Below are 17,244 nucleotides of genomic sequence, written 5' to 3'. Positions count from 1 at the left end.
TCGCCAGTGCCCAGCCCTTTTCTCTTTTTATTGTTGATGGATCAGTCATGTTACAAACTTGTTTTGTGCATCTGCTCTATTATTCTTTTGCAATTTCTATTTTCTGCAATTAATTTCCCTTCCTACCTTCCTTCCCTCCTTCTCTTCTTTCCTGTCAGTCATGGGGCTTGAATTTAGGCCCTGAGTGCTGTTCCTGAGCATTTTTTGCACAAAACCACTTTGAGCCACAGCTTCACTTCCGGTTTTCTGGTGGTTAAGAGACTCACAGACTTTCCTGCTTATGCAGGCTTTGAACTGTGATCCTCAGATCTCAGCCTCCTGAGTAGCTGAGGTTATAGGCATAAGCCACCAACACCCTACACTTTTTAAAATTTTTACACAGATTTCCCTTTACTCCTTAATTTTTTAGGATGGATGTCCTACATGCCCTATCTCTGCTTTTAAGAGTATTACTGCTGGCACCAGTGGCTCATGCCTGTAATCTTAGCTACATCAGGAGGCTGAGATCTGAGGATCAAGGTTTGAAGTCAGGCTGAGTAAGAAAATCTGGGAGACTTTATCTTCAATTGATTAATCTCTCTTTCTCTAGTAGAGTGCTAGCCTTGAGGGAAAAAAACAAAACAAAACAGCAAGCTTAGGGACAGTGCCCAGGCCCAGTGCCCAGGCGCGCGCACACACGCGCGCGCGCGCACACACGCACGCACACACACACACACACACACTTACTAAGGTGACCTGCTAAAATTTCCCACTGTAACTATGGATTTTTAACTTTCAATTTGCAATTCAGGCAGACTAGATACTAGTTTTCAATTTTACTTTGTTGTGGTCCATAGAATGTCCCTTATACTCTCCTTTTAACTACAGTCACCATTTAATATTTTATATTTATATATATTTATTTATATATAAATATATAAAAAAATATATTTATATATAAAATATTTATAGTTATATTTTAATATTTAATATTTTAAAATCTTCTCTCAACTACATTATTTTTATTCCTTTTATCTACATGTGATTTTTATCAAATTCCTTTGGCCTGCTAGCTCAGCTGTCTCTTTAGATTAGCTCTTTGCTAATTTGGTGACTTCTCAGGCTGACTTCAAACCTCAATTCTCTAGATCTTAAGACTCCTGAGTAGCTAGGATTATAGGTATGAGCCCTGGCACTTGGCTTTTATGTTCTCCTGGATTACTGATTTGGTTTTCCTCAGTTATTTAAGAAATCCATCAGTGACTGGTGCTCCTGTGAATATACATCATCTTAAGTAGCCTCTGCTTTCTTTGCTATAATGTGACAGGTGGTTATTTATTTCTATTGTGCCTGGGGTCTATTTGACTGCCTAAATTTGAGACATCTTTTATGGACACTGGAAAATTCTCAATCATAATCTCCTCAAATATTTTCTCTACTTTACTATTAATTCTTATCCATAATATTAGATATTACAATTTTATCCTCTCTGTCCTGTTTCCCTTTCTTTTCCTCTTTGGGAGATGCATCTGTATTCCCTCAGATGGTTCTTCTAGCTCACCAATTTTCTTTAGCTATCATTAATTAACTGGTGAATACAGGTAGAGGTTCTTTCAGTAATTAAAAGTTTAATTTCTGTAAGTTCTACTTGGTTACTTTTGAATCTCCCTGTTATTTTAATAGCTTTTGATTCTTCTATTTTTTTTTTTTTATTGTTTCTTTATTTTGTAATCTACATTTGGTGGTTGTATCCACCAAAGTCTCTATCAGGGGTAGGAACCTTTTCTTCTGCCAAGGGCCATTTAGCTGTATGTTACATCATTTGTGGGCCAAACTAATCAATACAGATAGGTGGGCTGTAGGCAACCAATGAGACGCATGAGTCTGTCCTGTCATGTGCCACATAATTTTGAGGGCCTTATATAGCCTGTGGGCCAGATGTTCTTACCCCTTGCTAGATGATTATTCTATCATCTAAAGTTTTTCAGAAGGGTTACATAATCCTGCTATTCGTTATACCTTACCTCTCACTCACTGAGAATTACTTCCTTGGATAGTGAGTGACTGGGGACCATGAAGACTTTGTAGAAGCTTATCTGTGGATCCCTGGGCAACCTGACTGAAGGATCTTGTCAAAGAGCTTTGTATTTGTGTCTGCCAAGTATCCTAGAGTACTTACCTGCTAATGATTAATTTTATATTAGCTTCTTGGCTTGAATAGAAACTATACAAAATAAGTGGTAATAACTTGAATCCCAAATTTATATGAGGGAAGGTTCATGGTTATAATTTTTAGAGGGGACACATTTCTTTTAACTGATAACTCAGACTGAGATAGACAAACTTGATTACCACCACTCCAGGTTGGTGAACAGGATCTTTCCAATTAGATCTGGCATATACTAACGAGTGTGTTTCAGCACTAACTTTCCACTTTATGAAGTATGATATCCTCATGCTATTATACACTTTTTTTCCCCTGGCGGTACTGAGGTTTGAATATAGGGTCTCACATTCTACCATACCTTTAGCCCCCCACCCCCTTTTTTTTTTGCTGGTTGTGGGGCTTGAACTCTGGGCTTGGTCGCTGTCCCTGATCTCTTCAGCTCAAGGCTAGCACTCTACCATTTGAGCCACAGTGCCACTACCAGCCTTTTCTGCTTATGTGGTGCTGAGGAATCAAACCCAGGGCCTCATGCATGCAAGGCAAGCACTCTACCACTGAGCCACCTTCCTAGCCCCCTTCTTCTTCGTCTTTTTTTTTTTTTTGCTCTAGACTTCAGACTGTGATCCTCTTGTCTACATTTTCCATGTAGCTGGATTTCAGGAGTATGGCACTATACTAGGCTAACTTTCAGCCTGGGCTGGTTTCAAACCACATTCTTCCCAATCTCTACTCCCTGAGTAGCATCTACCAATACTAACAGCATGCTTAATTAAGGGAAACTCCCACCTCTAAACACTTCATAATAGCCGATGTCATAGTCAGCTCAGTGCCTCCTGTCATTGCCTTCAATTTTACTTTGTTGTGTCCCATGGCCCATGGAAATGTCCCTTACTTCCTTTTTGGCTATACTCTTCATTTAATATTTTATGATTATGGAGGCAAGATTTTCTGTCCAGATGTCTCTGTACAAGAACTGAATACCTTCTTAGATGTGTGTATGTCACAGAACTCCTAGTTTAAAGTCTCCAAGGAATGGTTTTATAATCCAAGCAGCTATTAAAAGAGAGTCTATTTGCAAGTAAAGACAGATTGGTCATAATGTGTATGTTATACAGTAAACCAAGCAAACAAACATCCCTATCCCCAAAACCCAAACAAAATCCCTTTGTATCAACATCAAAAGATCCACTGATTAGAACTGTTATCACTGAGAATTTAAAAAAATTTTGGGCTGACTCTGATACAGTAGTGCTTGTATGGCATGCAAAAGGCTTTGGGTTGTATTTCTAGCATCCCCCAAAACAAAAAGACTGAAGCGAGGGTCTCATGCATGCTAGGCAAGTGCTCTGCCACTTCAGCCACACCTTCAGTCCTCTTTGTTTGTATATGTTTTTTGTTGTTGTTGTGTGTAGGACCTGAACTCTGGGCCGTGGTGCTGTCCCTCAGCTCTTCAGCTCAAGGATAGTGCTCTACCACTTGAGCCACAGTGCCACTTCTGGCTTTTTTCTGCTTATGTGTTGCTAAGGAATCGAACCTAGGGCCTCATGCATGCAAGGCAAGCACTCTGCCACTGAGCCACCTTCCAGCCCCTGTATGTATGTTTTTAAAAACAAGGTCTCAGTTGCTTTGCCTGGATTGGGCTTAAAACTATCCCAGTCTTGGCACTATGCCTGTAATTACATGCCTGTAATCCTAGCTATTCAGCAGGCTGAGAATTGAGGATCACAGTTTGAAGCCAGCCTGGGCAGGAAAGTCCATGAGACTCCTATCTCCAATAAATTACCAAAAAACTGGAAGTGGTGCTGTAGCTCAAGTGGTAGAACATTAATCTTGAGCAAAAGAAGCTCAGGGACAGCGCCCAGGTTCTGAGCTCAAGCTTCAGATCTGGCAAAAACAGTCCCTTTGTCCGCCTTGCAAAACAACAACAACCACCCAAAAAACTCTTCTCCTACATCCAGCTCCCAAGTAACTAGGATTGTAGGTGTGTATCATCACAGTATTAAGAGTTCAAATTTTTTTTTTTTTTGGGGGGACCGATTGTGGGGCCTGAACTCTGGGCCTGGGTGCTCTTCCTCAGCTCTTCAGCTCAAGGCTAGTGCTCTACCACTTGAGCCACAGCGCCACTTCCGGCTTTTTTCTTTTTGCTTATGTGGTGCTGAGGAGTCGAACCCAGGGCCTCAGCCATACAAGGCAAGCGCTCTACCACTGAGCCACCTTCCCAGCCCCAAGAGTTCAAATTTTTAATGTACATATTTTTTCAAAGTCCAGGCTGCTAATAATGGCTCCTGAAACATTTGAAAATAATACTTGTTAAGAGAAACAAAGAGAGCTAGGGGTATAGCTTGGTAGTGCTTGCTTGCCTTGCATATGTGAGATCTTAGGTTGGTATTAGTGGTAGAGTGGTTACCTAGTGTATATGAAGTGTTGGGAATGAGAGAGACAGAATAGCAGTATTCTCAAATGTATCTATGGTACTATTCAGAAGGGACAGAAGAAGCATATTACAGGTATGGTTTAGAAGAGAATCTTGATAATACTTAAGTCCCTACAACTGCTTCACTAGTAAGATCTTTTAGCTTGATTTTAGGATGGAGACAGTCTGATATAGTTCATATTTGTAAGTGACTGACAAACTACCTTATACTCATGATGCCTTTTTAAAATAAGCACATCAGATCAGCTATTTAAATGATTTTATTCAACGTCACAGTCAGTAAAATGACAAAGCCTAGAAATATATGCAAACTAAATTCAATGTCAAAAAGTGTTACCAGGGCAAAGCCACCCTTAAGGATATATTCTGTAGTTTCTCTATACCTAAAAATCATTTATATATTTCAAAAAGGAATGACTTAAGAGATATGTTTTACCTCAAGTTTCCTAAGCAGTTGTTTGATTCAGGTATGGAAGAACTAAACATACATTAGTGTACAGATTCATGCTTTAGATTTTTATCCAATGGTAGCTAACAATGCATATAGCTATATAAATTCAAAGGAATTTAATAACCTAAACTAATGCAGAGTTCTAATGGACAGCATTTATCTGGAGTGTGGATACAGGAATTAAGTAATTCTATTGCTTCAGCAGTAGAAAGAATATTGCCTCTGAAGACCAAAGTACTAAATTTGAGTTGTACATTTTTGCCTCTGAAGACCAAAGTACTAAATTTGAGTTGTACATCTTTCACTAATCTTTCATTTATAGCTATATCTTTCATTTCTCTCTTTCATTTATTCTATATTTCATTTATGACTCTTGAGCAAGCTTCTAAGTATCTGAATGTCTTGTTTCTTCAATCTGTTATGAAATTGGGAACTAGAAAAATAAGGTGATGGGAAGGAATATCACCGTTGCTCAATAACTACAAAATGGGGAGACTGGAAAGGTGGCTCAGTGGTAGAGTGCTTGCCTAGCATGCATGAAGTCCTGGGTGCGATTCCTCAGTACCACATACACAGAAAAAGCCAGAAGTGGTGCTGTGGCTCAAGTGGTAGAGCGCTAGCCTTGAGCAAAAGAAGCTCAGTGACAGTGCCCAGGCCCTGAGTTAGGGTCCCAGGACTGGTTAAAAAAAAAACAAAAAACCACAAAATGTACAACATGCCGTTCTTCATCGAAGCCCCATTAAAAGCCTTTTGTGGCCTTGTGCAGAACAGAAATATACTGTTTCTAGGGCTGGGAAGGTGGCTCAGTGGTAGAGTGCTTGCCTTGCATGCATGAGGCCCTGGGTTCGATTCCTCAGCACCACATAAGCAGAAAAAAAAAAAAAAAAGCCAGAAGTGGCACTGTGGCTCAAGTGGTAGAGTACTAGCCTTGAGCTGAAGAGCTGAGGGACTGCACCCAGGCCCCACGACCAGACCCCAACCCCCTCCCCCCACAAAAAAAAGGAAATATACTGTTTCTGAAAATTAGAGAGAATTACCACATTTAAGGCCTTGATTAATAAAAATATTTTCCAAGATTTCACATTTCTCTTGGGAGTAGCATATGTGGGTATGGATAGTCATGTATGTAAGAAAAACTTAAAAATAAGTGCATAAAACAATTATAGAACTGGAAAAAGTTTCAGTTCAATGCTCTCTCACATTAACTTAAAACTTGATCTGAATGAAAGAAGGTGAATATGAAAGTGTAATTTTAGTTAAATGGGTCAGGTATCTTGGTGGTATTTCCCACAGGAGAGCAACAAAAGAATAGCTATATAATCAGGTATAATTACATAGATGCATAATCAGATACTAACTTTTTACTTACAGAACAAATCCCTAAACAACTCAACAGCTTACTCACCTGATAAAACTATTTTCTACTTTTAAAACTAGGCAGACAAAACTCACACATTAGAGAGGCTTTAGTATTTCCAACTGAATACTTTCTTGGCACTTCTTGACATAGCTTTTCTTTTAAATACTTTCCCTAATGGAATAACTTGGTAATTCTGTTCAAGGAAAGAAATCTTTTTTTCAGTCCCTTGTTGAAAATCATTCTAAAATGCATTAATTTACTTTTCTTAAGTATATGCTTGTTAATGTGGGAATAAATACTACTGATGACTTAAGGTGTCATCACAGTAAATTAATCCACAATATTAAAATGGGGCTATAATTATAGGATACTGACAATTTTGTATTAATCTCAGACTATAATATAGATAGTTATGTTTTCACAGAATAAGGTTGGTAATTAAATTGATTGCTTTAACTGGTTCTGTATATGGTTTTAAAATACATTTCCAAATAACTGAAGTTCTGTTGTTAGTTTCTAGGTGATTATGGTTCAGTTATATGTCACATTTCAATTTCATAGATCTCTTTACTAGTGAGAGAAATACAATACAATTTAGTCTTACGCTAAATAGTAATTAGATTCATGAGTCTCTCAAATCATTTTCCCTACTGACTATTAGGAATAACACATATTGAGTTTCCAGAGAGTTAAAAGCAGAATTAGCCTACTCAGGGCCTGAGTTCTGTCCCTGAGCTTTTGTGTTTTAGGCTAGCACTCTACTACTTCAGCCACAGCTCTACTTCAGGCTTTTTTGTATGTATGTATGTATGTATGTATGTATACATGTGTGATTAAATGGAGACAAGAGTCTCATAGATTTTCCTGCCCAGGTAGGAGCGAACTGCAATCCTCAGATCTCAGCCTTCTGAGTAGTCTCACTGATTACGGTAAGCCTATTCAATTAAAAAAAAAAAAAAGCTGTATGCCAGTGGCTTACGCCTGTAATCCTAGCTACTCAGGAGGCTGAGATCTGAGGATCACAGTTCAAAGCCAGCTCAGCCACGAAAGTCCAAAGTCCATGAGACTCTTATCTCCAATAAACCACTCAGCAAACCAGAAGTGGAGCTGTGGTTCAAGTGGTAGAGTGCTAGCCTTGAGCTGAAGAGCTGAGGGACAGTGCCAAGGCCCAGAGTTCAAGCCTCATGACCAACAACAACAAAAAAAAGATCTGCTTTTTTGGGTAAAATTTTCCCATTAATGGAATTTTTTTTTTTTTTTTTTTTGTCGGTCATGGGGCTTGAACTCTGGGCTTGGCCACTGTCCTTGTGCTCTTCAGCTCAAGGCGAGTGCTCTACTGCTTGAGTCACAGCACCACTTCCGGTTTTCTAGAGGTTTATTGGAGATAAGAGTCTCTCGAACTTTCCTGCCCAGGCTGGCTTTGAACCTCGATCCTCAGATCTCAGCCTCCTGAGTAGTTAGGATTACAGGTGTGAGCCACCTGCGCCCGGCTTAATGGAATGTTTATCCCAAATAGCCACGTGAATAACCATGTTTATTATTATGCTATTTTAAAATAAATCTATATGAACTCACAGATTAAAAGGCATTCCTTAGTGCTTTTAACAATCTGACAGGTACTTATCTGAGAAAGTTTACTGAAATATCAAGAGATAGATCTTGTCTCACTTAAATATTTAAAAACAAGTGATGAAAAGTGTGGGCTGTCAGCTTTCTAACAGATTTTACTACTTTTCACTCAGGTTGTTAAGAGGATGTGTATCTACTGACTTTGTATGTTTTATACTGAAGATACCCCCCCAGTCCCATTCTTAATTCCTCCCAGTTGGGTGAAATTCAAACACAGTTAACTCTTACTTTTTAAGTTAGCAGCAACATTTATCTAACAATAACCACACTGCTACCAGAACCAATCCAATTCTTATAACCCTACAGTTAATGTCAAAATGACTGCTCTCTGTCAATTATCCATACCTTCAATCCCCATACTAAAATCCTAGGACCTAATGTACTTTTTTTTTTTTTTTTTTTTTTTGTGGTGATAGGGATGAAATCCAGGCCTCCTACAGGCAAGTGACCTTTGAGCTATGTTCCCAACTGCCAAGTATACTTTTTAGCACAGATGATTCAACCTAAAACTGTATTCTCTTATGCTGGGCCTCACGTGCCAAGTCAACCATAGAAGCACAATGGCAAATAACTGATAGGAAGCTATAAATATGGCAGTTTAGATGTTTATCAGGAAGTAATCCTCCGAGAAATATTCATACTGTATTTTGTTGAAAGGGCACCCTCACCTTTGCTGGCTGCATTAATCATTATTAGAGACTATAAAGAGCTTGAAAAGACTCTGGATGAGGAAGCAAAAAAGGGTTACAATCCTAACTCTCCAACTTAGTGCCTATCATGCATCTCTGATTTTGGTTAACTATTTTATTGTATCTTTACCATTAAAGTACAATAGCTTTTGGTAAAGCTATCCTGATACCCAGGAGATGTTCAGTTAAATAAAAAGATGGAAAAATACCACTATTCAGGGCAAAGACAGTACTTTCTCTGTGGAAAGAAGTATCAGTATCTGTTCCGATCTTGTTTTTTCCAAACTAGGTCCTGACACTCAGGGAACATGGCCAGCCAAGAATTTAGTGGTACAACAAAACAAGGAGTATAGCTTATTTTCATAGAAGAAAAAAAGTTAATAAATAGTATCGTTAAGTCAACTAATAGGTTATTATTCTATAAAAAGTATGTTCAATTATAGAACTAGTTTTTAAAAATTTGCCAAGTTCTGATTGCTCATACCTATAATCCTACCTACCAGGGAGGCTGAGATCTGAGGACAGTGGTTCAAAGCCAGCCCAGGCAGAAAGTTCATGAGAATCTTATCTCCACTTAAGGACCAAAAAGCTGGAAGTGGAGGTGGACTCAAGTGCCAGACTTGAGTGAAAAAGGCAACTGAAAGTGTGAGGCCTTAAGTTCAAGCTCTATTACCGGCCAAACAACAAACTAACATTGATCTTGCCAAGAGATTCATTTATAATACAACAGAGTATAGGCTATATTTTGTACTATAATTTAAACTCCAAAATATGTGGAAACTAGTCACTCGATATTAAATGTAAACAGATATACTCACAGCTTGCATTTCTATACAGTAGAAATGGTTCATGGAGCTGAAATTCCAAATCTTTATTCACGGGTTCAACTAGGTTGTGCATATTCAGCCGATTTACAATGGTAAAACCATGGTGAGGCGAAGCTGACCTTAGATTTAATAGAAGAAAATCTGTAGTTACCTTTCCATCTGTAGAAATGCTGTCTACTTCTTGATTTTCATTAAAAAAAAAGTATATTGCATAAAATTATTTTCTGCCAGGGGCTCCTATGCTGTCTACTTCTTGATTTTCATTAAAAAAAAAGTATATTGCATAAAATTATTTTCTGCCAGGGGCTCCTACCTGTAATCCTAGCTACTCTGAGGGTTATGGCTTGGAGCCAACTTGGGCAAGAAAGTCATGAGACTCTTATCTCCAATTAATGACCAAAAAGTCAGAAATGGAGAGCTGTGCCTGAAGTGGTAGAGTGCTAAGCCTTGAGCACAAAAGTTCAGAAATAGCACCTAGGCCCTGAGTTCAAGCCCCAGGACCAGCATATACATACACACAAAAATTTAAGTCAGATCATACCCTTCTCTGCTCAAAAGTCTGTAAGGAATCAGTGCCTCAGTATAAAGGCCAACAGGGATCTACTTGATACTACCACACCCCACCACTTCATCTCCTACGGTTTTCTTCCTTGATTCCCCTGCTTCAGTCAAACTGGGCTCCTTGCCAAACTCTCTGCAGATATGTTTCTACCTAAAAATCTCTGCCTAGACTATTGCTCCCAAACATGCACATCTTCAGCAAGCATTTGCTCAAATGTCACCTTCTCAAGGCCCCTTAGAATTAATGATCCCGGTCTTAATACCTCTAACCCTTCTCTATTGACCTGTATCACTTATTTGTTTAAACTATCTTTAAGTAGTTGTACAAAAACATTTACTTTTTATATTTATTGTTTTTCTCCCACTACTAGAACATAAGCTCAGGAATTTTTAAACAGATATATCCCAACAAAGACAAACAGTAAGCCTGCTTGGAGAAATATTCATTTATATAAAATGTGGTACAGAACTGTCTACAATGAAATCAATTTCCTTTTTTTTTTTGCCTTTTCAAAACCCCAAATCCAGGATTCTTGTCTTTTTTTTTTTTGGTACTGGGGATCAAACCCAGTACATAGGCAACCGCTTTTTTTTTCTTTGGGTCTGGTCATAGGGCCTGAACTCTGGGCCTGGGAGCTGTCCCTCAGCTCTTCAGCTCAAGGCTAGCGCTCTACCACTTGAGCCATAGCACCACTTCCGGCTTTTTTCTTCCTGCTTATGTGGTGCTGAGGAATCAAACCCAGGGCCTCAGGCATGCAAGGCAAGTGCTCTACCACTGAGCCACCTTCCCAGCCCCAAATCCAGGATTCTTACAAGTCCTAGTGGTTCCTACAAAGCGATAATCTGACATCTCGATATACCTTTATCTAACACATGTAAAATATTTTCATTATTTCCCAAAAAGAATTTCTTGACTCTCCTTTTATTAGAATCAATGCCATATAAGCCTCCATGAAGTAGATAGTCAAGCCACTCACTGTACTAAATCTACTATTTTCCACAATCAGATCTGTTCTATATCTTAAAATAAGGCCAGTAAAGTATTTTCCAAATATCGCAAATACCACAGTACTAGTAAGAGCTAAAGTTTCTTTGAGACTTATTACATTGCTAATAAGAGTAATGAAGGGCTGAGAATATATATTTTAAAGGAGGAAAATGTGTAACAGGAAACAAAGTGTCAAAGAAAGAAGAGCTTCATATATAAATATCTAAGCACTTACTTAAGATCATTGTTTAAATGAGTGTTTAGACAAGATCTCAAAGCTTCATATAGAAACTTTGAAGAAAATAAAATCTTTTAGATTAGCAACAATGGAGAAAGGCTAGCCTGAAAAGCTAATAAAAAAAAAATCAGGACTCAATAATGACTCCTGGCTACTACCACCTAAGCTCTAGAAAATAAGGGAACCTTCTTCTGTCAGAAGATCTTAGAAGAGTCCAGGGAAACAAGCACCCCATGACCCTCATATCCTGTCAGTTGCCTTTAGGGCCTCTCAGTGGTTTAGCAATACAAGAGCTATAAACCAATCACATTCTTTTTTTTTTTTTGCCTGTCCTGAGGCTTGAACTCTGGGCTTGGGTGCTGTCCCTGAGCTCCTTTTTCCTCAAGGCTACTGCTCTACCATGTGAACCACATCGCCACTTCCAGCTTTAGGTAAGAGTCTCATGGACTTTACTGCCCAGGATGGCTTTGAACCACGATTCTCAGATCTCAGCCTCCTGAGTAGCTAGGATTACAGGCATGAGCCATCAGTGCCTGGCCCAATTACATTCTTAAGATGGTAAATTCTCAAAGAAGTTGGAAACAAAAAATGTGCAACTCGGGCTGGGAAGGTGGCTCAGTGGTAGAGTGCTTGCCTCGCATGCATGTGGCCCTGGGTTCAATTCCTCAGCACCACATAAGCAGAAAAAGCTGGAAGTGGCACTGTGGCTCCAGTGGTAGAGCGCTAGCCTTGAGCTGAAGAGCTGAGGGACAGCGCCCAGGCCCAGAGTTCAGGCACCATGACTGGCAAAAAAAAAAAAAAGTGCAATATGAATAATCTAGTCTCTCTATAAAGTACTCTCAAACTACATATTACCAAAAGTGCTATCTATTATCCAGACCATTGGGGGAAATGGGGTTGGAAAGGGGGCAGAACCAGTCATTGAAGATAACCTCTAATTTTTTTTAATCATTGAACAGGGGAACAGGCCTGTCAACTACTTTATGGCAATAGTGTACATATTATATTTTACACATAGACTCTCTCTCTTTAATTTAGGGGAGGCAAACATCTATTTCAGACTCATTCATTACTAGGGACCTAGCTAGCTTAGTATCTCACATGGAGGGATAAAAACCAGAGAGGACAAACAGAAATGAACTACTTCATAGGACAATGTTCTTTACCACTTAAAAAATGAAACACATTTTTAAAAGCTTACCTTCTATATACAAATAGAGTCCCTTCTATATCAGTTTTCTCCTATAATAGAAAAATAAGTCTATTAGTTATCCAATCTCAAGTAGTTGCAATGGAGAAATACTTCATGTTTAAGACCATTTTTTTTTTTCAAACTGTAAAATTTATCTTTCTTTGAAGATATTGGGGTTTAAACTCAGGACCTTAAACTTGTTAACAGAGCCATGTTCCCAGCTTGTAGAAAAAGAAGGATTGTAGACTTTCTGATCTCCATTTCTGAGTGGCCAAGATTAAAATGTAAGCCATCTGGTTGGGCCTAAATCAATCACTTTTGAACAGGAAAAGCAAGTCATCCTCTCCACAGATTGTTGTTATTAGTTTCATATATCCATTACAAATTACTGATACATACATAAGCTTATGCAACTTTCAATACAACATACCTGCCTCTGTAGTATTTTCTTTTTAACTTGTGCAGAAGATTGTAGAATAGCTTTAATTTTTTAAAAGCTAAAAATGTCTCAGAGTTTTAAAAAATGTGTTCAAGGCTAGTGCTCTACTTGAACCACAGCTCCACTTTTTGGTGGTTAACTGGAAATAAGAGGCTCAAGGACTTTCTTGCCCCGGCTAGGTTCCAACAGATCTCACTGAGTAGCTACGTTTACAGGTATGAGCTACCAGCACCTGGCTATTGGTTTGTTTTTTAATTTTTAAAATTGCTATTACAAAGGCTATGTATAGAGGGGTTACAGGCTCATAATTTAGGTAATGAGTACATTTCTTTTCGGACAATGTCACCTCTTCTCTCCCTCTCTCCCAGTTTTTCCTTGCTGTCTCTACCCACAAATTGTACAGCTCATTTTCAACATAGTGTCTAGTAGGTACTAGACATTCGTTTCTCCTTGGTCCTTTCATTTCTGTGTCCCGCCCTTACCCTTGTGAAGTCTTGTGAACATGTTTTAGCATTTGAAACAGAATTCTACAATCCAAGATTTTAAAATGTTGAATATCTTTGTGAAAAACTAGAAACAAATATTAAGTTGTGACCTACATTTATTTGCTTGCAATTTATATTTCAACAAATTTATCTGCAGGCCAACAAAAATGACTCAAAGCACTTCAAATTCGGGCACAGTTTAAAACAGTTACATGTATAATAAAATCATCTATAATCTTACTCTTTGTGGCTTTCAACAAAGAAAAGAGGAAAAGAAGATGAAGAAAAATTTTGAATTCATTGTTCACAAATGCCAAATGATTTTTCACAAAATTACTATAATCTATGCCTGGTTTAAAGATTCCATTGCTCAGTGAAATGTGAATGCCAATCACCGATCAATTCTATACAACCATCATTTAGGGATTGTAAGTGAAGGTTATAGCTAAATGAGTTAATTAGGAAGTCAGTTAGAAGAAATGGGAATATTATGCAAACAACTAAAGCGCCTCAAGGAGGGGCTGAGAAGAGTTAGTGAACAAACTGAATATAAACTTTTGAATCCTCCCTCCAGTGCACAGAAACCTAAAAGTATCTTAAGTCTGAAGAAAGTATTCAGAGGTGACATCACTGTTTCCCTCAACACATCTTGGAGAATGCAACTAACCTAAAGGCCTTTCCCTAAATGCCTTGAAATCTTTCCCCAAACTCTGGAATATGGTGTAGCTCGATTAAAGGCGGACTCACTCTCCCCTTCTCTTCCAAGAATTAATTGGATTTCAAACTTCAAATCCAAATGACCTCTGCGAAGGGGGTCTATAATTTAAGAATGTCGGAGGGGGGGAGGAAGACGAAGGGTATTTATTTTGTAAATTATGTATGTGCAACTTATCTAATAATCCTAAAACGTCATACCCAAGTTTTTGAGCACCTTTTGGGTCTCACCAGTCACATATCCTCCACGCATTTGTAGAGCGGGCAGGTCGCCCCGGTCCCCAGACTCGACCCCAAGGGACTGATCTTGCTCCAATCCTCCCCTCCATCGGCTTTTCCCCCCGAGGCCACTCCCGCAAGCTTTTCCCATTCCCCCCGCGCCACCCGAAACCAGCGCACTCCGTCACCCCTCAGGGTCTGGCCGGACTCTAGGACAGGCTCTGGCCTCGCCTTCACCGTCTAGGCTTCCTGCCTCGTCGCCCCCCTCCCCCAGCAGCCTGCGCTGTCCCTTTAAGAGGGGTGGCCGGGCAGGCGTCCCCAGTGACTAGGCCGCACTCACCCACTGGTTAGCTTTGGGGGAGAAGGTGTACAGAGCGACCTGGCCCGTGAGGTCGGCAATGCTGGTGATGTAGGGGTCGTGCTGCTTCAGGGCCGCCAGACTCATCTCCTGCCCAGCCCTACTCGGGGACTCCATCTTGAATTTCGGAGCCGAGCCCCTTCGGCGGGGGCGGAGCCGCGGACCGGAAGGTTCCATCCAGGCACAGTTCCCCCAGCTCCGTCAGCCCTCTCAACTTCCGCTCTCTCTCCGGGCCTGACTCGGGGCGGGGGGATGGGGGGGGGGGTGCAGGAGTTATTGCTCTCCGCCGCCCGCGCACGCCCTTAATCTGCCGGGTTCCGGTTCCCGCAGGGCCAATCAGCTTGAGGAACGAGCTGGGTAGGCGGTGGCAGGTGGGAGCCGCCCAGCGGGAGGCCGGCGCTACTTCCCAGTAAGCTAAAACTTCAGACCCGGTGCTGAGCGCGGTCCACGTCCTCCTCCGAACGCGGCCGGGCCGGGCTGGGCGCCGCCGGGGTGCCGGCTGGGGTCGGGGACGCGGCGGCGCGGGAAAGGTCCCGCGCAGCACAGGGGAACTTCAGGGGTCCTTGGACCTTTTAGAAAGCACAGAACAGCGTGGCAAGGGGGAAGCTCAGCTCAGACCCGGGCTTATCACGGCTGTTAGTAATTTTGCGATTTCTGAAAGAAAACATTTTCCGCCCCCAGAGGGGAGCGCTAGTCCTAGGGCTTGAACTCAGGGCCTGGTCGCTCGTGGCTACTGCCCTACCACTGGAGCCGTAGCTTCACTTCCGGTTTTCTGGTGGTTGATTGGACTTTCCTGCCCGGGCTGGCTTTGAACTGCAGTCCCCAGATCTTAGCCTCCTTAGAAGCTAGGATTACAGGCGTGAGCCACTTGTACCTGGCTCTAAAGAGAACTTTTAAAATCATCAAAGTAACTTTATGGCAGCGCGGACTGGAACAGATCAACGCTACGTTTCAGAGACGATAAAGGAGTTTATTGGGGGGGCCACCCGAACCAGGCTAGTGCCAGAAAGAAGTTAAGAACCCGAGGGAGGGGAAACCCTGGGTTTTATACAAGCTGGTTACACACAAAATAGGCATAATCAGATATATAAAAGGTCAGGTGGGCTGACAACTTCTGACCAGGTGGACAAGTCCTTTCTAGTTGTTCAGAAATCATGACATCCTGCCACTACCCCTTCTGTACTGTTATTTTTAAATGCCTTGTAGGTTTCCCACTACTGATTCAGATAGCTCCACTTAGTCGTCCCCCAACCCACTTTCCAGCAACAGCCCCTCTGGGCCACTTTCTTGCAACGGGGTGAGGGATTAGACCGGTAATTAGATTCTGGAAAGTCCTTGCACTGGGAGGGGTAACTTTGTCTACTTCAGAATTACACAGGAGTCTTTCCTATCCACTTTAGCCTCTAATTTTCCTGTCTTTCCAGTCTAGGGAAGACTCCTTGAGGACTTGCGTTTGTCTTGCATCATTTAAAGTATTAAATAGATGACTCACTCTTTGAACAATTTAAAACAATATACAGAGCTAGGTACTAGTTAAAGAGTAAAATGAAACTATAGGAAGCTTTATCCTCCAGACTTGTTAAAAAGCATTCTTTTTCCTTTGATTGGAAATACACCCCAACAGAATGGAAACCTTTTGAAAGCAAAAGGAAAACAAAACCACATTTTTTACCAGAATAACATGACATATTTGTGTTGTCTACAATTTTATATCCCAAGGTCATTGGTCAATGGGAAGAAAAATCTTATATTCGTTACAGATTCGGGCATGAAGCATCTACAAAAGCAGGCAAAGAAAGATATACCATTCCCTCTCCCTCCTATAAGTATTTATTGAAGCTATTGTTGTTAATTGGTGGCCACTTAGGAGCTTTTAACTAGCAAATCTTGGCTCTAGGAGACATTGAAAGAAATAGGATGATATAAATAACCAGGGATGATGCTACAGACATTTATCCTTGAAACATAGAAGATGGAGCTACTAATTTAGTTGTCTGGGAAAAGGAGGCTTCAAGGAGGAGGTGGTGCTTGAATTGGTGCACCAGGTATGAGCATGTGTTTTTCAAGGAAGCAAGGTACAGGCTCCAGATTGTTTCACTGGCCAGTGGTGAAGCAGGGAAGATGTGATCATCTCCATATGGTTTAATTCATACCCGTTGGAAAGAAGCCAGTGGCTCAAAATTCCATGTTGGTCAGAGATTCTGATGATAGAATCCAGGGAATCTTGCCTTCTATGGTCGAGTCTTATTCTACATACGAGAGTTGCCTTTCGAGCTGGGCGCCAGTGGCTCACACCTGTAATCCTAGCTACTTAGGAGGCTGAGATCTGAGGATTGCGGTTCAAAGCCAGCCCAGACAGGAAAGTCTGTGAAACTCTTATCTCCAATAAGCCACTCAGAAAACCGGAAGTGGTGCTGTGGCTCAAGGGGTAGAGTGCTCACCCTGAGCTGAAGAGCTGAGGGACAGTGCCCAGGGCAAGTTCAAGCCCCATGACCGACAAAAAAAAAAGTTGCC

At 40.7% G+C, this 17,244-nt stretch overlaps 1 protein-coding gene across 1 annotated transcript in view; it reads right to left on the bottom strand.

Annotated features, from left to right (window-relative positions):
* Dcp1a (decapping mRNA 1A) overlaps positions 1–14,965 on the bottom strand; it is a 56,765-nt gene extending 41,800 nt beyond the window's left edge. Inside the window, exons 1-3 of the mRNA XM_042680098.1 lie at positions 14,713–14,965; positions 12,525–12,565; positions 9,528–9,655 (exon numbers count right to left, since the gene is read on the bottom strand). Of these exons, the coding sequence (XP_042536032.1) occupies positions 9,528–9,655; positions 12,525–12,565; positions 14,713–14,907 (364 nt within the window). The 5' untranslated portion in view covers positions 14,908–14,965. The remainder of the gene's footprint in view (positions 1–9,527; positions 9,656–12,524; positions 12,566–14,712) is intronic.
* Positions 14,966–17,244: the final 2,279 nt, after the last annotated feature.

Source organism: Dipodomys spectabilis, unplaced genomic scaffold, assembly GCF_019054845.1.
Source record: "Dipodomys spectabilis isolate Male_0828 unplaced genomic scaffold, ASM1905484v1 ptg000054l, whole genome shotgun sequence".
NCBI classification, from domain to species: domain Eukaryota; kingdom Metazoa; phylum Chordata; class Mammalia; order Rodentia; family Heteromyidae; genus Dipodomys; species Dipodomys spectabilis.
This window is presented reverse-complemented; position numbering and strand designations above follow the sequence as displayed.